Raw genomic sequence first — 22,754 nt, 5'->3', positions numbered from 1 at the left:
TGATTTTCTTGATTTGAACCAGTCTACTATGAACAACCTAAACTAGTTCTTTGTGATTCTTTACTGGTTAAGGTCTTTGGACAAAGTTTACCAACTACACGTCTATTTGGTCTTTTACTAGCTAAGATTACTAACTGTATCATCAGAATTTACCGAGTGAAAGCCGTCTATTGACTTTCTTGATTTGAACCAGTCTATTATGAACAACCTAAATTAGTTCTTTGTGATCCTTTACTGGTTAGGGTCTTTGGGTAAAGTTTACCAACTACACGTCTATTTGCAAGTTTTTCTCTTCATTCAAAAGATGGAAAATAGATCTTTTCAAAAAGCAACTAGGAAGAACACGTATTATTGCAAAAGGGTGGATTGAGATTTGGAAAGCTACAATTTTTAGGGAAGGGGAAAATATTACACCAAGCCTCATTCCAGAATTGCAGTCAAACCCAGAATTGGTTCAGTCACACTAGTAAAAACCATTGCCTCAAGTTTTCATGGCTCCTTTCAGAAATCATACAAGAACTCCTTGAAGAGTGGCATGTGTTCAGCATCCAAGCAGACAGCCAAGGATAGTGTCCTATCCTTGTTTGGGCTGGGGAGAATGTAGACTGTGCCTTCATACAGAATGCAGGCAGGTCCCATGTGGATAGGCCTTCCCCACCCGAAATCGGATTCGTGCACGGGCAACCTAGTCCAGCTGTTGATGTTAAGGTTGGGGCTAGCAAAGTAGTTTGAGCCTCGGATGAGTTTCGAGAGATCTGGTTGGCATTCCAGGAAGTCGAGGGCTGATCTTAGGTACTCGTCGTCCATTCTCGAGAGGGCCGAGTGGATTCTCTTGGCGGAGTTCGTCAGTGGCTCGGATTGGAGCTCCCCTGACTCCGCCATTGGCGTGGCGGTGAACACCACGTTGCCCAAGTAGCCTGGCGGGAGGGGCGGGCACAGCCTGGACCGACCATCAGTGGCAACGTATAGTTTGGTGGATTGATCATCAGTGAGCCCCCGGGCCTTGCAGGCGCAGCGCCATATGTGTGCTGCCAGGATCTCGTACGTGCTCCCCTCGTGCTTGGACTTCGTTTTGAGGAGTGCGAGCTGTTCGGGCGTGATTTTGAGCATGGTTGTACTGGCACTGCTACCTCGTTTCGATTCTGGCACCGATTTTAGCTTGGGAGGTTGGTCGTACTCGCTGTGCTCGAACGCTGGGGTCGGAGGGTCCCTAGCACGGAGAAGAGTACGGTCTATGAATGGCGGGATAGCAACCGAGAGGCCTCGAGCCATGTCTGACCATGTATTGATGAAATGAAGGGACGAGACACCATCAGAAAGTGTATGGAACACCCCGGTTCCAAGACACACTCCACCACACTTGAAACGGGTTACCTAGCACAAAATTTCCCAAGAAAAATCAATGTGTGTTGAATTAAAAACAAAAACCGGGAAACAGAAAACAACATAAAGCAAAAACCTTAAATCATCTAACAACGCTGCTATATCTACGTTCCCATCTTTGTAAACACGAACTTTTAGAACTCAATATCAAACTGTCTGGTGTTCTCGTTTTAGTTTGTTATGCAACTAAAATGTATCTTGTCATACAAAACAGGATTAAATAACCCGTAAAGCTCCACTTCAAGGCGATGCTTTTCAAGACATATATCATACTAGAGAGCAACCAAGAATTCACGATTAACTAAGTCATAACCAACGCAAAAGGATGACAACCGTTTGCAATTGAAAAAGAAAACACCCGACACTAAATTTTGAAAACGATGCCATCATATAGCTTATTACTACCAGAAGCATTTAGACAAGTGTTAAGAACATTAAATAGAGGTAGATCGTGCATAAAGAGTAGTGGTTGGGCAAATTTATAAAGACAGTATGTGTAAGGTTAAAGTTAAAATCTTCCCTAACACGTCAACATGATTTTGACGTACTGTTGTCCTTGTTTCTGAAAATTTCGTCCCCGTTTCCTCTTAAAGTTTATCATCTTTTTGGAGGTAAGAGGGGAGCAACAACCATCAAAGTCAACAAAGGCGAAAGTTCACACACAAAATTCTTCGTTTATTTCTTAGTTTAAATTTCATTTTCTCCATATTCTTGTTTCACACATTCATATTTCCAATTTCCCCATTATGCTACAGCCTACAGGGCAATTTCAAAGTCAACGCTTGTGAATTAAGAGCAAATACAATTGAGGTTAGTTGGGGTCCTCGAGACTTTCTTTTGAAGAATGGATTAACTAATTGGAAAACCCAAACTACGAGAGAGACAGAAGAAAGAAATCTTCACAGGGATTTCGTCAATGGCAATAAACTATTTTACATCTGTTGTGACAATTCATTAATATGTTTGCAATAATGTTCTAACCAAGTAGCATTAAGTATTATTCATGCCAACTTCTTTGATACGAAACCTCGTGCTTTGAAAACTAATACGCGTAATATCTTTCCATACAACAGTCAATATTATTGCCTTCCCTGAACCTTCCTCATTTAATGACCAACCATGGCATACTAAAGAAAACAAAATACTCTTTCCCTTTCTTTTTCTTTTTCTTTTCTTCATTGTTCACTTTAGATCATCTACTTCCACCAACCCAAATGGAAAATACCTTACAACACCGAAAAGCGGGGTGTCTAAACTCCTAGTTCAACCCGAAGCCAAAAACCAATACCGTATCTTGTTTGCCTAACTCGTTTTACCCGAATTTCCATTCTTGGTACAACGTGTAGAATTTCCCCTCAATTATATGTTGGTTTCTAGGTTTTCTGGTCAAACAACTACGTGTTCCATTTGAAAACTACTAACTTAGTTTTCATAACTACACCATTGCAAATTTGCAACAGCCACGATAGTGACGATACCACTACTTTAAAAGTTTTAGGTGCAGAATATTATTATTAGATTAGAGCCACAACAACTACAGATCTGGACAAAGACTCAAATATCGGCATCAAGTTGAACTGAATCAATTATTCAAAGTTCACTATGTTGGATCCTTGATCCAAAGTTGAGCTTATATCCAACATGTTATGGACTGTCAAATAAACTCATTCAAGAATCATCGAATAAGGTTTTGTCATAGGTGGGGGTTTAGTATGAATGACTTAATGGTACTATTCTTATTCCTATGATGGCCAAACTAGAATACCAAAATCTAATAAATAATGGTCATAGTCTCTAAGTCTCAAGTTCTTCCTAGCATCCATCACAAGAATCTAGGCATGTCACCGTGATTTACCCCTATCCTGTTTGACCGGGGTGTGGGGCAATCGAATTTCACCTTTTGTGGGCAAGAAACTGAGAGAAATATCAATGGACTCTCCCTTTAAGACGACTAGATCTAGAAGGCCAATAGCCACAGCTCTAAGTAACACTAGAGCTTGGTTATTAATGAATCTAAATACACTTTAATAGAGACTTTGTGGTTTTAACATAAGGTATAATCTTGACTGCTTCACCCAATCAAAGCTTGATAAATCATAGTACTAGATTCATAAGGAGCTAGATTTCAAGCAAAAAAAACACATCTATAAAGAAAATTTTCTTGTTTTTAACAAATCTGTAAGACTATAACCATATTTCCTGTGGGTTCTATCTAGATTTCAAGAATTTCTTAGCACTATAACAATATGAACTTGCAAAAAGACTAAATGATAAAAAAAAAAAAGGGTACTCAGATATGTGTTAGTACCTGGAAAATGATGAGTGGGAAAGAGGAGATATCCCCAGAAGTATCAACAGTGGGGATGAACTTCCTGAGCTCCAAGCTAGGAGTAAAGTCCCCAAAATCATCAACACAAGCATCACTCTCAGCCTCAACAAACAAAACCCCTTCTTCATTACAGTCAATCTCAATCCTCCCTTCCCCATCCCTAGCCAGCCTCCCAGCCATGGGGTAAAATGAGACCAAAACATTGCTCAGAGCCTCCTTCATAACCTTGGAATCAAAGAAATTTGGGGACCCATTTGGCCTGTAAAAGTACACAGTCAACAAATGGATCCTCCCCACAATCAAATCCAAGTTTGAGTTCCACAGCCTCTTGGCTGGTGTGGGTTTTGCTGGCTTCACCATTGTTGACTCCTTTATGCTAATCTTAAACTTCTCACTTGCCATATTTGCTCAAAAATATGGACCAAGAATCAAGATCAGATAAAAAAGACACAAACTTTGTGAACAGATTTCTCTGTGTATTTTGTTTCAAAATGGAAGATTAGAGAAACAAATGTATGGACTATGGAGTTTGGTTATCTCCTTGCCTCACTACAAGAGGGGGAGAATGTGTGATGGGGCCTTTGGGACGAGAAGTTATTGTGTAGAAGCTGCATATTTATAGAATGGACATGCCAGAAAAAACCTTCTCTTTGGACTAAACATACTAAACATTTGAATAGGTCTTTTTTAATTTATTTTTTATTTTATTGGACCATGTTTTTCATTTCTTCTTTTTATATTTAATTTTCCCTTGATGAATTATTTCAATTATAAAAAAAGCCATGGATGCAGAGTTGTCAAACATATATTCATAGTGTAAATTTAAGCAGTAAACTTTCAATGATCTCAGAACAGAAGTTTTTAGTATTATTTTTTTTTATAAAAGAAGACTTATGTGCAGGAAAGAGAAATTTTTGGGTCTTTGTAGGATGAGAGGTTTTTGAGTGAGCATGTGAGGCGCGTGTGGAGAAATGGGCACGTCTGTTTGTTCAGCTTGTGCACCCAACGGTCACGTAAAAGCTTCTTTTTTTTTTTTTTTTTTTTGTAAGACTTAGTTTTTTCCCCTTTTTCTCTTCTTTCACATCTTTCACTTTCCTAATCACATCTGCAAAAACTACTAAAAAACTTAATGATGCTCTAATAATATACTCCATACCAAATACTACTCAAAAGAGTGTCATATAGATGATAATTCTCATACTAGAAGATTACGAGTTTGATTTCACTCATATTTTCTCAATCAACCTTGTTACATAGGGTTTTTATAGTGCGATTTACTTCTCATTAATAGTTTGTAAATTTTTACATAGGAGCGGGATTTTCTTACCAACATATTCTCCATCAAGCTTGTTACATAATATCTTCCTAGTGTGATTTATAAGCTATGCAGGGTTTACAAATGCTCGAATAGTTAATTTGTGTTTCTCTTGTAAAAAAAAAAAAAGGTAAATGCTTAACATCACCATCAAAGGTTTCACCATCATCATTTGTTGTGGGTGGATAAATATACATTTATGATAACCGTGGAAAATAAATTCACTACCTGCTCCAAATATATTAGACATTAGCGCTAGCTATGTCTTCAATTTCAAAGATTTCACTATAGTGGAATGACGTGCATACCTCCCTTTTTAGACTTTATCCTTACTTTTATCCCATTACATGAAGATAAGAATAATAAGTAAGAAGGAGTAAAAGTATTTCTTTAAAATCATATATTTGAAACCTCAACAAAGGAGATAAATGTAAGTGGTCAATAAGTTGATATATCAAAAAATAATTTCGAAGAAAAGAATTGAGAGTGATGGAGAAGGTCTTAAAATTAGTAGCCCAGCCCCGCACGCAGAAAGAGTCTCTATGCTATACAAATACAATTAAACATGTCTTAAAAGACTCTTGTATATACAGTGTGTAAATCACTTCCCAAATAAGTGTGAGACAACTAGACAAGTGCTTTTACAAAGTTTTTTCGTCTTCATTTTCCAGCTCAAAGGGGTCTACTTTGATAATCAATTTCTCGTTCACTCATTATCCGTTTTGAGCGTATAAAATATCAATCTTTTCGTCTCACTGCAAAGCATTCGAATCCACTATAACTGATCCAATTAAAAAATGGACTCCCTATATATTTGTACCACAAAATAGCAACTTAAATACCATTTTAAGTTAAAAAAAATCCAACAATAAATAAGTATTATCACTATCAAATGGTTAATATTCTCCATGCATATCCATGGAGGAATTGCGTGTCAATGATAAGATCACGTGGCCATGGAAAAGCAAGCAAGCTGCAACCTATTTGCAAACATACACGTCTCGTGACTTTCATATCACAATTTAATTTGCCCAATTCTTTGTCCATTTTTCTTACATTATCCTATAGGGGTGGGTAGTGGACCGATTCAAGTTGTGTTGTCATAAGTTACTGAATTAATTTTGTTTTTTTTTGTTTTTTTGGGTTACATTACCTTATGTATGTAGAGGAGAGTAATGGACTAGTTTAAACTTGTTTTGTCATACATTAATGAAATTTGTGTACATTATTTTATACAGATATAAATAACGGATTGATTCAGATTTGTACAATCATGAACTAAATATAGGGATGAAAAATAGATCGATGGAAATATATGGTATCATAAATAAATGAATTGTTGTTCATGTTATCTTATATAGGGGTGAATTGAAAAGTAATTCAAATTTTTGTCATCATAAACTAATTCGGAATTGATTTTACAGGATCAATTCTTTCCTTTTTTTTAATATAAGGGTGATATTTATAGTAAAATATATGATTTTATTGAGAATAAGAGTATCAGTCCCATAGTTGGAAGCTCATGAGATGAACCAATAAATAAGGGTGTTAACGAACAAAGCTTTTGATAAATTACTTGTATTTGTGTTCGGTAAACGTTCATTTATTATTATTATTATTATTATTATTATTATTATTATTATTATATCAACATGTCACTATTCCACCCCCAATTTTTTACCATAATATTGTAGTGTAAGTTTGTTTGGCGGACCGGAGACTGATTAATCTTTGAAGCCATCAGAGAGAGATGTGGAAAAAATTACAATTCATCATTGGTGTTCTTGAACAATAATTCATTTTTCTTGTGCATCACGTTATATTTCTTATTATGTTTAGTTCTTTATCTTTACTTTTATATTTTTCAAATAAAGTGATATATAATGATGAAATATTTAAATCATAACCCACCGTCTTTTCATATTTTGTCTAACTAATCTTCCTGTTTTGTTATGCTTGACTCATATTAATGTCATCTAAAAAAAAATGCACTGAAAATAATACGTGCAATTAGCTCGATCGAGAAAGTATTGTTTAAAATCAAATTAACTTGTAACATTTAAGTATGGGAGACATACTCCACTCATTTGATCAATTCTTTTGTATAATTTTTTGTGTGTGATATTTTGTATTTAATATTTTTTAATTTAGTTCTGAATGCGTGAAATTAATTTATCAAATTTAAAATAAATTAATTTTAAAAAATTAAGCCAAGTTAATCGTTGTTACTAAGCAAAACACATAACATGTGAAAAGTACTCATTTTAATGTTTAAATAAAACACATGTTTAAGTGTTGGTTAATTGGGGTTTGGTGATTTTTATTGCCTTCCGGATAGTAGTGGTTGGTGATTTTTTATTTTTCTTTTAGTACCCAATGGTTTGAGACTGTGATTTCTCATTTGGGATAATCACAGTTAATGCTGCTTGATCAGAAGGGTCATTCAAAATTTACAGTCGCGTGATGATACATTATACATTGAGGCTAACGAGTCTGTATAGCTATATGCCTCTCAGCAGGGGCACGTTTAACATAAATGAATCTCTTCAAAACAACTTTCTATTGCTATTTGTGACTTTATTAGTCTATAAAAGATTATAGAATACTATAAGAAGGTAAATCATGTGACCTTAACTAGCAAATTAATGACCACATAGAGTAAAATCATGTGACCTTAGTCAAGAAAAGATAAAAATAAGATAAACTTATTTAAATTATTTATAATTAATCGGTTCGAACCAAAATAAAACTCAATAAAAACTTAAAACCTTATAATAATCAAATCAATTCACCTGGACCGGGTTAACCCGGACTCTAGTTGTGTAACGTTGTTAGCAGGTCGGCATAGAGAGAAATATCATTTATTAGCATTCACACTAAATATCACCTTCCTGTTTCCTTCATAGTTTCTGCTGGGGCCTTCCATTTTCGCATGTTGTCCTTTTTCCCTACCAAGGTTTTTTTCTCTTCTTTGTTTTCCATGTCCCAATTTTAAAATTTTATTATATTTTTGACTTCTCCCCATCTTCATCCTATTAAGTCATAATATAATTATAATTCAACATTCATTATCACTATGTCGAAAATTCATAATTTAACATCCTCTTGGTCCAGAAGACTGCACATAGTCTTCCTAGTATGATTTACATCTCTTATGTGATTTACGAACTATTATACATGAGTTATGTTTACGCAGTGCATATCCTTGGATAGTTGTTGCAAGTTTGCGTCACCAAAAAATCATAATAATTCAACATGCTACTAATTATTAAGATTAAGTATTTACCATCACATCAAAAGTTATAATTAATAATAAAATACAACTATATTTTTTTTTATATATTTGCGTAACAATCAATGACACATTAGCATGATATATTTGACCATCCACAACATGTCAAATATTAAAATAGGTATTATTAAAATGAATGTAAAATTTTTGTGGTCTGAACTAGGTGCAGGACACACTAATGCATTTGTTTTACAGAAAAATTTATAGTCGCTATACAAAGATACACACTAGGTAAAACTCATTTTCAAAATTCTGAAACTCTATTCAACAAAAGACTATGATGAACGAGGTAAATTAAACCCGTATAAGCAAGTCCTGACTGTCCGACTCAACTAAAAAGCCTATATGCATCCCCAACTACAAGTCAAATTTGTGAATTCAAGGTCAATAAAATTCATGGCATTCCAAAATTTTCCTAACTAATCTATAGAAATAATAGTGTTACTATGTAAACTATGTCAATACAAGGTATTTATATATATATAATTTTTGAGGAGGGGAACAAGAATCCCATTAAATCATGCCAATTTGTACTTGTTGTGTGGCTATTTTTAAAGCATTATTTCAATGTCGAATCCAATCCACCAAAATGGGGGTGGTGTTGTGCTACCTACAAAGTTAGGTGAGCAAAACCAAACCAAACCGGTCCATAAGTACATGCTCACTTAACTTGTTTGGTAAAGGGAATTAAATATTAAAACAAAATCTCAAATTATTTATAAAATTGTTATTATATAAAAAAAATTAAAGTATATATTTTTTTTAGTACTATTGAGGCTCGAACTCACTCCCATTATTCATGTGAGAGTGTTAACCAGGACATCAGATGTCACTTGACCACAAGGTCTTTGGCAAATTAAATTAAAGTTTATATAAGTAATCAACTTTGTGCATATTTGACAAATAGTTTAGATTATTAATTATAAAATATTTCTTTTAATATTTTTAAGTATTTAAAATAAAATAAGCAAGTTGATGCCTAGTAACTAGGAGTCTATGACTGCGAATATGCGGTGGAATGCAAATGTTTAATTATTTTAAAATTTATGCTTTGTAGTTATTGGAAAATGTTATTTGCATAGTAAATTGTATAAGAGCATTCATAGTGGTTAAAAATATTAATTTTTTGTTCAGCTTTTAAGAATAAGAAAATGATGTGGGGGGAGAGAACAAAAAAAAATTAAGTTTAACTGCCAAAATTAGAATTTTTTTTGTCATATTTTAAAAAATTTAAGTGTCTAACATCCTTGCCTTGTGCTCGAACCATCATCGCCGTAGGATATGATGGATGAAATCTCCCTTGAGGGCGGCATAGCGAATGCTTATGGAAGATGTTGGTGGGTCTCTCCACGGGAAGGACCATTTGCACTAATAAATTAATACACGTTGATCAATTATGAAAATTTCAAAAGTTGTGGATTAACATTGTTAGTGCCACAATACTCGTGTGACCAAAAAAATGAGAAATTAGAATTGGACTTTTATGGGAGAAAACGTAGTGGTAAAAGGAAAAGATTGTTATACCCTTGCTATAAAGGAATTTTATTTTTTTGGGTGAAAAATTGACTGAAATTTCATCGAAAGAATTATTTGCACTAAGAAATTGACACTCGTAGACCAATTATGCAAGTTTTGAAAGTTGTGGATCAACATTGTTAGTGTCACAATACTTGTGGAACCAAAAGTGCAAAAAACTAATATATATATAATTCAACTCAAATGCAGCCGCGCCTTAATGTGCAGTCTGTGCGATTGCTTAAAAAACACCAATAATATTAGGAAAATGCACAACAACAAAAAAAAAAGTTAATTTTATTTTGTTGGCTTACAACTATGAGCCCATGAGGTGCAAAATTAATCTTTCCACCAAAATATCAAAACAAGAATAAGTAAAAAATGTCCACCAGGTTAGCTCAAGTGGGCACCCAATTAATGTTTAATTTTGCTTCAATTAGCATGGCGGAGTTCAAGCTTCACAAAAAATTTGATGAATACGTCATCGACAAACTTTGACCAATTAATATTGGTGACAAACTCTTGTGCATAATAGTGTATGAGCAGAGAAGGCTTTAGGGTGCCGAATTCATAGAGTCCAAATATAATTTGACAGAGCCCATAAAAACTCTCGATGTTGGGTGAATTCTTTAAAAATAAAAAATAAAAATCCTTGGATATACTTGAAGGGTTAACCAGGCTAGGGAAGAAAGATTGCCGACAGTACTCCGACAGATTAATGGATAACTGGGATTTTAGGATACGAAGGAATATAAACATAAATCTCAACTTGGGTTTGTCAACTTCAAATGTTGTGCCGTTTGGGAGACTAATATCCAATGATAATTGATTTCGTTCAATGGTTGTTGCATACATGTACAACTAAGCGTTGGTTTGTATCAAAAAAAATTTTGCAAATTCGAAAAATAATTTATAGAAAATGATTTGTTTTTGAAAATTATTTTATTTTTATATGATATTTGGCTGAGTGTCAAAATTTATATTTTTCTGTTTAGCTGAAGGTTAAAAAATGCTTCTTCATTTTTTTTTTGTTTGGTGTTTTTATTAAAAATGTATATATTATTTAATTTGTTATATAATATAATAATAATAATAATAACAACAATAATAATAAGTGATTTTGGTAGTTGTTGTTGTGGTGGTGGTGTGTGGTTGTTGGTGTGGTTGTTGTTGTTGTTGTCGTGGTGGTGGTGTGATGGTGGGGTGGGAGTGATTGTGGTGGTGGTGATGTGGTTGTGAAATTGTGGTGATGGTGACAATAATAAACTGAAAATTAACTTGAAGAGGGACGGTAGAGAAAAGAGAGACGGAAAAAAAGAAATAAAACTAGCTAGAAAATGTTTTTTTTTTGACTAAAAATCTATAAAGTTATTTTTCACCAAATTGATCATGTTTTTCCGTTGAACATAATGAATATTTTCTTTTTACTTTATTTTCTTTAAGTAGCCAAACACTGAAAAATAACTTCTGAAAGTCTTTTTTTTTTTTTTTCGGATTACCAAACATATCTAAGTTAAGAATTGATTGATCTCTTAGTGTGATTTATCTCTTTTATGTGATTTTCAAATTATTACATATAAGTGGGATTAATTTAGTTATACCCTCAAATAATAATAACTGCGGATTTTCCTAGTTACCTTTAGTCTCCAAATTGATCCCTAGTAAAATATATTTTGAAGGTTTATCTTATTGTATGTTACAGAAGTACATACATAAAATTCAAATACTCCAAAATTCCTCCTCCAATTCACCACCAACAACATTAATTAATTGCGTTGTAATAATTATATAGTAATCTAAAATTGTAACTGAGTAGGTAAAACATAATTTTCATACTTAAAGGTCACAAATTTGATTATTGTCAACACGATTAAGTCCGTCATACCTGGTATTTCTTTACTTGTGTGATTAGCACGTTATTACACATGTTGCAAGTGTGATTACCTCACCACGGAAAACTATTAATTATTGATTAATCAAATGCGAGTCTTAATTATGTCTATAATGTTTGATTTGTTAACAAATGACAACTCATCACTAGCGTAGATGAGATGCCAATTAAGAAGACTTTTTAGCTAATCCAACACAAGAACTAATGATCTTTAACTTATGGAGCCTAACTAGAAGCCACTTGTTGCCAAAGCAAAGAGATCGAACTTGGAAAATAAACCCCAAAATGGTTAGGTCAAACGGAATACGTGAATATCATAGATCACGATCCACCTTATATTGTGAATCTTTGTCTAAAAATTATATGTGTACAGCTAATTACATTTGCAGTTAACATATTATGTGCATATAATTATAATCTATTAACTGTAAACATATAATTTGAATATTATTTTGGATCAGATTCACAATGCAAAGTATACCATGATCCATGGTATAATTTGCCCATAAACGTATACTCGTAATCTTCTTCTTCTTCTTCTTTTTTTTTTTTTTTTTTTTTTTTTTTTTAAAGAAGTGAAATTCATCCATCTAATTAAACAAGTCATCATCACTAAAGTAATTGTACATTTCCAAAATCTCACATTACCTTCCTAGAGTAATTCTATTACCTAAGGTAATTCAAGATTCAGTGAACCAAATAGCCCTTAGGTATTGACTATCCGCATAGTATTGAGTCAAATAAAAGAAATGCATTAATTAATGAAATATTTGTTAATATTTATTCAATTGTTTTTTGGCAACGAGAGAAACTTCCAATCACTATACAATAGTGTGCAATAAGTAAACGATTTTCATCTGTAATAGTTCAATAAATCAAGCTAGAAAGAGCTCGACCGAATGAATGTTGACAAAAATTTAACGCGTTACTTTCTCATGATAATAATTCCAGAGTATTTTATTTTTGATGTTACTTGTCTTTTTGTTCCCATGCAAGTATATATAATTAACCAAGATATAGACATTAGCCGTTCACAATTCCCAGCTTACATCATTCGATCACATTATAATGTTACGTTTAACTTATAATTAATTAAAAGAATTATCACCATCTTCCATGCAGGAATTATTTTATTAATTAATAATAAATAATATTTGATAGTGTTACATGTCTAATGTCAAACGTGTTGGACTAAAAATAAAACTTGACATATTAAATATTAATTAAAAATGGTGGTGTCAATTCTTTCTGACCTAACATCGATTAAGTTGTCATCAATACAATTAGAATTAATGTGTGTAGATACAAAATAATATGCATGTCGCTCGGAAAGGAGTTTATGAATGAATAGAATATAATTTTCGTATTTAAATGGTCACAAATTTAATTATTGCTAACAAATTAAATGATTGAGCCGTTACACAAGATCTTCGTAGTACGATTTATCTTTGTTGGTCTCCATCCCCATTACCTAAAATAATAATATGCATGTCAAAGTAACAAATGCAAATATATACTAAAATTTTACCATGAAGTTAACATGACGTTATTATCTTGTCACATGATTGTGTGGTTTTATAGAATTATAGGTGGATAAATAGTTTATGTTTGTTTGAGAAAAATTTATCAGTCTTATGACATTATCTTGTTAGAGCATCCCTACAAATGGAGTTATTTCACGATTTTTAAGAAGTTTTTGTAATTGTAATTAGGAAAGATAAAATGGAAGGATAAAAAAAAACAAATCTGATTTTTAAATATATATATATATATATATATATATATATATATATATATATATATATATATATATATACATACTGCGGGAGCGTGCAGTACACGTGCCCGCTGGGCGCGCTGGTTGCAGCCACGCGTGCCTGGCTGCAACTAGCTTTGGAGTCCGTAATTTTCATTTACTGTTCCAATCTCCCTAACTTGCATATGAAACAATTCATTCTCTCTCCTACCTTCTTTCACATCCAAGTCACCCACGTACTATTGTTCAAAAAAACTTCAAAATAGATATGGATGCTCTTAGGATTGTGGGATTCTATCATTAAAAAAGTTAACCTCGTATGAGAAAAATTTATCCAAAAATAAGTTTAGTTGTTGTTACTAAATCAATTTCATAATAATACACATATGTTATCAATAATAGTACAAAATAATTTTTTTCTTTTGGAAATAAAATGAATTTATTTATAATCAAAACACAAAACTTTCATTATCAAATGGCAGATTTAATATAAAATTTTACACTAACAACAAAAGGTCTCACAATCAAGTAACTGAGTGGCGCGATTCGCAGAACGTTTAACAAAGAATAAATGTAGACTACCAAAACTAGTCGCAAGATCAAACAAGGGCTCCCCCGACTCCCCTATACAAAGCATTATATTAAATGCCTCATGAGCCTCCATCTCAACGTCTACTTCAATTACTAAAATTTAGCTCATTTAGCCAACTCAATACTTTCCATATACATATGATCTATCACTATTGTCTACTGTTGCAAAAATCCCCCGCCTAGGCGCTTGGCACCCCTAGACTGAGGCGAATTGCTCCCTAGGCGTTCGCCCACTGCCTAACTCAGCCGTCTCGATCGAATTTGGCAGAGTTAACTCGCCCAACTCGACAGAGTTAGCCGAGTTAACTCGAGTGAGTCAGCCTTGTTAATTTTTTTAATTATATTTATATATATTTAAATTTATTTATTTATATAAATAAAAGAAGTAAGAGAGATATATATATATATATATATATATATATATATATATATATATATATATATANATATATATATATATATATATATATATATATATATATATATATATATATATATATACATACATACTGCGGGAGCGTGCAGTACACGTGCCCGCTGGGCGCGCTGGTTGCAGCCACGCGTGCCTGGCTGCAACTAGCTTTGGAGTCCGTAATTTTCATTTACTGTTCCAATCTCCCTAACTTGCATATGAAACAATTCATTCTCTCTCCTACCTTCTTTCACATCCAAGTCACCCACGTACTATTGTTCAAAAAAACTTCAAAATAGATATGGATGCTCTTAGGATTGTGGGATTCTATCATTAAAAAAGTTAACCTCGTATGAGAAAAATTTATCCAAAAATAAGTTTAGTTGTTGTTACTAAATCAATTTCATAATAATACACATATGTTATCAATAATAGTACAAAATAATTTTTTTCTTTTGGAAATAAAATGAATTTATTTATAATCAAAACACAAAACTTTCATTATCAAATGGCAGATTTAATATAAAATTTTACACTAACAACAAAAGGTCTCACAATCAAGTAACTGAGTGGCGCGATTCGCAGAACGTTTAACAAAGAATAAATGTAGACTACCAAAACTAGTCGCAAGATCAAACAAGGGCTCCCCCGACTCCCCTATACAAAGCATTATATTAAATGCCTCATGAGCCTCCATCTCAACGTCTACTTCAATTACTAAAATTTAGCTCATTTAGCCAACTCAATACTTTCCATATACATATGATCTATCACTATTGTCTACTGTTGCAAAAATCCCCCGCCTAGGCGCTTGGCACCCCTAGACTGAGGCGAATTGCTCCCTAGGCGTTCGCCCACTGCCTAACTCAGCCGTCTCGATCGAATTTGGCAGAGTTAACTCGCCCAACTCGACAGAGTTAGCCGAGTTAACTCGAGTGAGTCAGCCTTGTTAATTTTTTTAATTATATTTATATATATTTAAATTTATTTATTTATATAAATAAAAGAAGTAAGAGAGATATATATATATATATATATATATATATATATATATATATATATATATATATATCTCTCTCTTTTTTTTTTTTTTTATATTTATATATATATAAATTTATTTATTTATATAAATAAAAGAAGTAAGAGAGATATATATATATATATATATCTCTCTCTTTTTTTTTTTTTTTATATTTATATATATATAAATTTATTTATTTATATAAATAAAAGAAGTAAGAGAGATATATATATATATATATATCTCTCTCTTTTTTTTTTTTTTTATATTTATATATATATAAATTTATTTATTTATATAAATAAAAGAAGTAAGAGAGATATATATATATATATATATCTCTCTCTTTTTTTTTTTTTTTATATTTATATATATATAAATTTATTTATTTATATAAATAAAAGAAGTAAGAGAGATATATATATATATATATATCTCTCTCTTTTTTTTTTTTTTTATATTTATATATATATAAATTTATTTATTTATATAAATAAAAGAAGTAAGAGAGATATATATATATATATATATCTCTCTCTTTTTTTTTTTTTTTATATTTATATATATATAAATTTATTTATTTATATAAATAAAAGAAGTAAGAGAGATATATATATATATATATATCTCTCTCTTTTTTTTTTTTTTTATATTTATATATATATAAATTTATTTATTTATATAAATAAAAGAAGTAAGAGAGATATATATATATATATATATCTCTCTCTTTTTTTTTTTTTTTATATTTATATATATATAAATTTATTTATTTATATAAATAAAAGAAGTAAGAGAGATATATATATATATATATATCTCTCTCTTTTTTTTTTTTTTTATATTTATATATATATAAATTTATTTATTTATATAAATAAAAGAAGTAAGAGAGATATATATATATATATATATATATATATATATATATATATATATATATATAATGACATACACTCACACACATGCATTATTTTTTTGTTTTTATAGGTCACTGCCTAGCAGGTACCGCTTAGGCGCTAGTCTACCGTCTGATTAGTGTCTAGCGCATACTGCAATCATGCTATTGTCCTATACTTATTAGTTAGTGTAAGCATAACACATATTTTAATATTTCTAATATATATAAGTTCATTAAACTTTTAATGACATTCACAATACCTTCCAAACTAAATTAAAGAAGTAAACTCAAACTGCATATAATACTATTTTTCAAAAGATAAAAATAAAACAAATAAAAATGGCAATCAGTACTAGTCTTCTAGATTGGCATAATAGGCAAAGGTAAAGACATGGAAAACACGTAGTGGATCGCTGTGGACGGTTGAGATAGAGTTTCTAGACGACTTTGACTTGTTATCCCCACCTTCTAGAAGGCTTACAGCTTGCTGAACACTCAAACACGTACGAGGAGGCCCTATTGAATGTCGGGGACATAAAAATTTGGGCAATTATAATCATGTGACCAAAAATTGCACCGTATTAATTAGGTTGTACTTGAATTTTATATTTAATATATATACTCCATAGTCCATAAATAGAACTCTATTATTCATGTTCATACGTTTGACATGTCAAGAAATGTAAATTAGGTTTTAGACTTGAAAGCTGTAGTGTAGTGGTGGATGGAACATCATTTTCGTACTTAAAAGTTACGTGTTCGATTCTTGTTAATGACTTTTTGGTCGAACCCATCACATATGATCTTCATATAGTACGAGTTATTTATCTTCTGTGATTTGCGAGCTATTATACAAGAGCATGGTTTACCTAGCATATGCTATCGGGTAATGGTTGAATTGCGGGCTTCTCCGGCCTATTAGTAAACGCACATGACATCTCTCAATTACAATCACAATGGAAATTTAATCAATCTCTCGATCATTTGCATTGCAAGTTTAATCTTCGAGTTCTTAGTAAAATGATGAATTTAGTCTTTAATTGAGATTTTAATATAACCTTAATTTTAAGAATATAATATGCTACTTTATAGAAGTAAATTTACACTACTAATAACTAAGAATAATGTTTGTTTTCAAAAAAAAAAAAAAAAAAAACTAAGAATAATGTTTAATTTTTTTCCTCTTAAGTTTATATCTTAAGTTCACCTCTTGACGTGACAATATAACTCTTTATTTTCATTAAGTGTTCATAATTAATTAGTTGAGATTACCATGAGTTTAAAAATCTACTTAATATCAAATAGGAAAAAAAAAAATCAAATAGATAGTACTATATCTTACGGTAAATATTAAGAGAGGTGCGTAGCATTACTTAATAATTAAAGTATTAAAGTAGTGACATGTGTCCTAAATTTATTACATGGATAATATGATGTTTTAATATAGTTTTTTTTTTTTTTTTGGTGATGACAAAGAAAATTCACAACCATTACTCAAAGGTATACACTAAGTAAATCACACTCATTTGTAATTATTTGCAAACTACAGAGGATAGGTAAACTGCATTAAGAAAACTTTAATTTGTGCGGTGAGTTTGATTAAGAATGTGTGTGTGTTTTTTTTTTATAATTATTTTTTTAATATATAAGGCTAGCTTCAATAAGCTCCTACTCTTTGTATTGTTATGCAAATGGATTATTTTTGTCATTTTTTGGAAGAAAGGAAATCCATGTCATTTTATTTTATTCAAAATAATGATATGATTTGAAGAAACATGCACCAAATATATATGATGACAATATATAATGGGGAAAATATCCACCCAAAGTGTGATGGAGTCAAGATCAGAGTACATTATACTATTCATAATTTGCAAACATTTCTTTGACAAAACAACCACTTAGTGGAAAGGCTATTGGTTATAGAGTTGTGCAATAAGACTTTGAGAGAAGGTAATATGTAAGTGTGCTAATTATTTGGTTAACTTTTGTTGAGTTAAGAGGAAAATTCGAGTGTGTATTGAGTACATTTTATTTTTTTGTACTTGTTTCAAATTATATTTAAAAAAAAAGAAAGAAAAAGAAAAGTAGACCACATTAGGAACACTATGTGGCTATGTCATGAGTTATCACCATTACCAATTTTTATTTAAATCTTATCTTGATAAATTATAATCGTACGTCGTTATATATCTAAAATCATCCATAAAATAAATATCTAATTTAACATTATCATTTCAAAACTTCAACATACATAGTGATGAATTGATTATTACCTTATGTATATCATCATTATTAATTCCCAACTATTTTGGTGTCTCGCAAAAATGTTGCGATTGGCCACCAAAAGGTTGAAATGATGGAGCACTTGCTGGATCCCCTATTGTTCAATATGGTCCCCAAAATACACATAAATTAAAAATAAAAACAAAAATGAAGTGGTCCTAGATAGCTACTGGTCCAACAAGGATAATTGAATGCTTCTAGAACAATTTTTTTGGGGGGTTTTTTGAATAGAGAAATTTGTAGTCCCTATTTAAAAGTGTGAACTAGATAAATTTAATTTTTGTGTAATAATTTGTAAGGATTAGTGGGTGTTGACAATAATAAAATGCGTAGAGAAAGTGACTGTTTTGATCCCTCAATTGTCAATTTAGTCACTAATTTTTAATTTGGTCGAATTAACCATCCAATTATTTTAAATTTCGTCAATTAAATCATTTACTCACTGTTTTGGTAACTAACAGCTTACTGACAGAATAGTGGATAGGGGAATTGATTGACAAAATTTAAAACAATTGGATGGTCAATTTGACCAAATTAAAAATTAAGGACTAAATTGACAATTGCAAAACAATTGAGAGACTAAAATAGTGATTTTTCCAGACTCAAAACTTTCTTTTGGTACAAAAATCATGCTACATCAGCTTGACCACCACTTACAGAATATCTAGAACGTATTTTTGTCTATATGTGCTAGTATTTCTACATTTGTTTTTTCTTATTTTATTAACTAATTGACTAATACATTTATAGTTCGTTTGGTTCATGGAAACCAAGAGAAAGTTGCATTTTTTATCGTCCAATTATACCATGGTACATACTTAATCCCTAAGTTATATGCGTGGCCATCTTTAACCCCTAAGTTATGCATTAAGTGACGATTTTAGTCTTTGAAGGACTAAATTAGCCACTTCAATTTATTAAGTAACAAATTGGTGATAGAAATAGTCCCCGAGGGACTAAAATCGCCACTTCGTACATAACTTGTAGGTGAAAATAATAAGTCGATAAACCAATGTATATAAATGAATTTAATTTAGAAGAATTAATCATAACCAAAACTTGATACGAAACCAAAAGATCGATTTTATTTATACAATACAATATTAACCCGTAGGCTTCATATGCCGGCCCACAAAGGCCCATGAAAAAAAAATGGTGGGGAGGACTTAATAGAGTGGAGTAGTCCACATTGACACCCCGACTTAATATATCTTTGGTGTAATGGTTGTGAAATTGATCTAGCTTAAAATAACGTCTAGTTATGGTGGCCAATTTCTAAACCTTAGAGCCCGCGAAGTGCCCATACATAATCAGAATTGAATAAACCTATTGTATAATCGCATCATATACTCTTGTCACCCATCGTTTACTAGTGAAGTGAAAGGGAAATAACATAAAAAGGAAATGAAACAAAAAAATTGGGGTACACAAATGCAACACAACATGTCTATATTTATACATCCTATTGTCATGTCCACTAGTAAGTTTCAGAAAAAACTATTTTATCGTTGGGTTTTTTCTTTTTAAAGATTGTTGTATAATCAATGCAAAATCACTAATTTGATTTCTCAATTGTTTTTCATCTGCTAATATCGTAGTCTTTAATTTTTAATTTTAACTAATTTGATTATCGAATTGTTTAAAATTTTGCCAGTTAAACTCTTCGATGATCAAATTGATGAAATTTTACAAATAAAAAAATCACAATTTTAGTTCATCGACGAGTTTAATTGATGAAATTTAAACAATTCGATGATTAAATTAGTTGAAATTGAAAATTACAGACTATATTGATAATTGGAAAATAATTAAGGGAGTAAAACGGTAATTTTCCCACCCTGATGAGGGGTTTCTATTATTATATGTTTGTTTGCATGTGGTGTGGACTAAGGTGCCATGTGATCTGTTATTACAAAATTTGCTACGAGGGGTCTAGAAACAATTTTGATAAATATATTAATCATGTGACCAATTGTCTCTTTCACTCGTTTACTTTCTTACTTTGGGCCGTGTTTTACGGCATAATAAATAATGTGTCATCTTATATAGGTATATTCCAGTGAATATTCCTACTTTTGATATATTAAAAATCCCGCTGAAATGGGAGAATTCTAATTGAGTTAGTTAAACGGTTAATTTAATAACTACAAGATTTTATACAGTAGAAAATAAACGTTGAATACAAGAAGGAATAGAACTATAACTAATTAGGAAATTAGAATGAGAATCTGTGACTTTTGCAAGAGCGTGAGCCAACACATTTATTATTGATTTACGGATAAAATGGTAGGACACGGACTCGAAGGGCCTAGCTAATTTACGACACTCATTAATAACACAACCCACATAAGAATAGTCGGGTGATGGGTTATTTAGAAGCTTGTAAACATTTTGACAGTCTGTCTCAATCTTTATTTGTTGCAATTTTTTTCCTTCAACCATGTCAGGGTTTCTTTCACTGTTAAGGCTTCCGCTAGGTGGGAGTTATTACATTAAAATTTAATGATTTTTTTTGTTGACTCTTCGAATTATTTTACAATCTAATTTTCAACATTAATAATTGCTCAATAATTATTTGATCCTTCAAATTTCTTTCAAAGATCATATCCACAGGCCTTTGTCAACAAACACTCCATAACAAATCAATGAACAAATCGTCCAAAATCACTTAATCAAAGTGGGTGCCCGTCCAATTGCTATCTTTATAGGGGAGATCCACAATTGGGTTATCATTTAGACAAAGATGACAATCAACACGTTGGCTAGTAGGCAAAATGTTTGTTTTTAGATAATTTGAATAGTAGAATGATAATTATTCTAATGTACGTGTTAAATTTTGGTATAACTATTCATTTATCAGATCTGTCTCTCATAATACTTATCCCATTATTTAATGCAATTAGGACATCATTAGGCATTTTAATGATTCTATATAGTTTGAATAATAAATTGATAATTAGGCTAGTGTAATGATTAATGTCTCACAATACTTATCAAATTATAATACGTAATATCAAGTTAGGCAATACATCTCCCTTTAATAAATTTTCACCTAAACTAATTCCTTTGCGCCTTTAAATTGCTCACCTATAACAACTTGTACTATTAGGATAATAGGACCCACCAAAAGGCTGCATCTGCCTGAAATGCCACAATCAATTGCTCGAGTCTCGTGGTACTGCAACTACTCATACATGTGTAAAGAGGAAAATGATAAATAGACTTTAATACGGAGTAAAAGTTATTGTCATGTGTTATAATTTTAGTGATGTAAGAAAAATATTGCTTAAAATTCTCACTTAATACTTGTTTTCAATTACATGTGTCAAGAGGAAGATGATAGAAACATATCTGCTCACGAGACAGCCTCTATACTATAGATTTATGCTCACATCATTATTGTATATATAGTGATGTAAACCCCTGTGTTTTTTCAATGTGGGACAAGTGCTTGTTTCGAATCTTTCCATCTTCATTTTCCAACTTAAATGGGTCAACTTTGAGAGTCAATTCTCGTTCACTTATTATCTGTTTTGAGCGTACAATATATAAATCTCATCGTCTCACTACGAAGAATCCGAATCCACTTTGATCCTATCCAATTTGGAAGTAGACTCTACATATATTTGTACCATAAAATAGCTACTTACCATGCCATTTTTGCTATTTTTTTCCAAGAAAAAGAACATAATACAAGTCATAGTTGAATTATGAAAAAAAAAAAGTCTAGGTAGACATATTTGATTTCAGTTCCAATTAAGCATGCAGATTTCTAAGTGGATTTCCTTCCTTCTTCCAAGTTAGAATATTCCCTCATGCTTAGGTTTTTGTACATGTACGTTAACATTCTGTACCTGCATGTAACAATTTTGTACATGTAAACAAATAACTTGATAATTGCTAACACATAATATGATAACTACAGGTACATAATGTGTTTGCTAATTGCTACTTATACATAATTTGAAAGTTATATTTGGACCATGATCTACAATGCAAGGTAGACCCTGGCCCATGGTATAATTTGCCTCCATACCTACTAAGGTTGTCATCCGGCAATTG

General features: G+C 31.4%; 1 protein-coding gene across 1 annotated transcript; it reads right to left on the bottom strand.

Moving 5' to 3' along the window:
- Positions 1–318: 318 nt before the first annotated feature.
- On the bottom strand, positions 319–4,307 carry LOC116024645 (shikimate O-hydroxycinnamoyltransferase-like). The gene is made up of 2 exons (XM_031265590.1): positions 3,692–4,307; positions 319–1,374 (listed from the first exon to the last, which is right to left on the bottom strand). Exons 1-2 carry the CDS (start codon positions 4,112–4,114, stop codon positions 502–504), a joined length of 1,296 nt encoding a protein of 431 aa, XP_031121450.1. The 5' UTR covers positions 4,115–4,307; the 3' UTR covers positions 319–501.
- Positions 4,308–22,754: the final 18,447 nt, after the last annotated feature.

This window comes from Ipomoea triloba, chromosome 7 (genome assembly GCF_003576645.1).
Source record: "Ipomoea triloba cultivar NCNSP0323 chromosome 7, ASM357664v1".
Lineage (NCBI taxonomy): Eukaryota > Viridiplantae > Streptophyta > Magnoliopsida > Solanales > Convolvulaceae > Ipomoea > Ipomoea triloba.
The sequence above is the reverse complement of the archived record's forward strand: the minus strand, read 5'-3'. Positions and strand labels throughout refer to the sequence as shown.

Coding starts and splice junctions, on each gene's coding strand:
- LOC116024645 (XM_031265590.1), bottom strand. CDS start 4,114: ATGGCAAGTGAGAAGTTTAAGATTAGCATAAAGGAGTCAACAATGGTG. Junction 1,375..3,691: donor TCCCACTCATCATTTTCCAG/GTACTAACACAT, acceptor ATTTTGTGCTAG/GTAACCCGTTTCAAGTGTGG.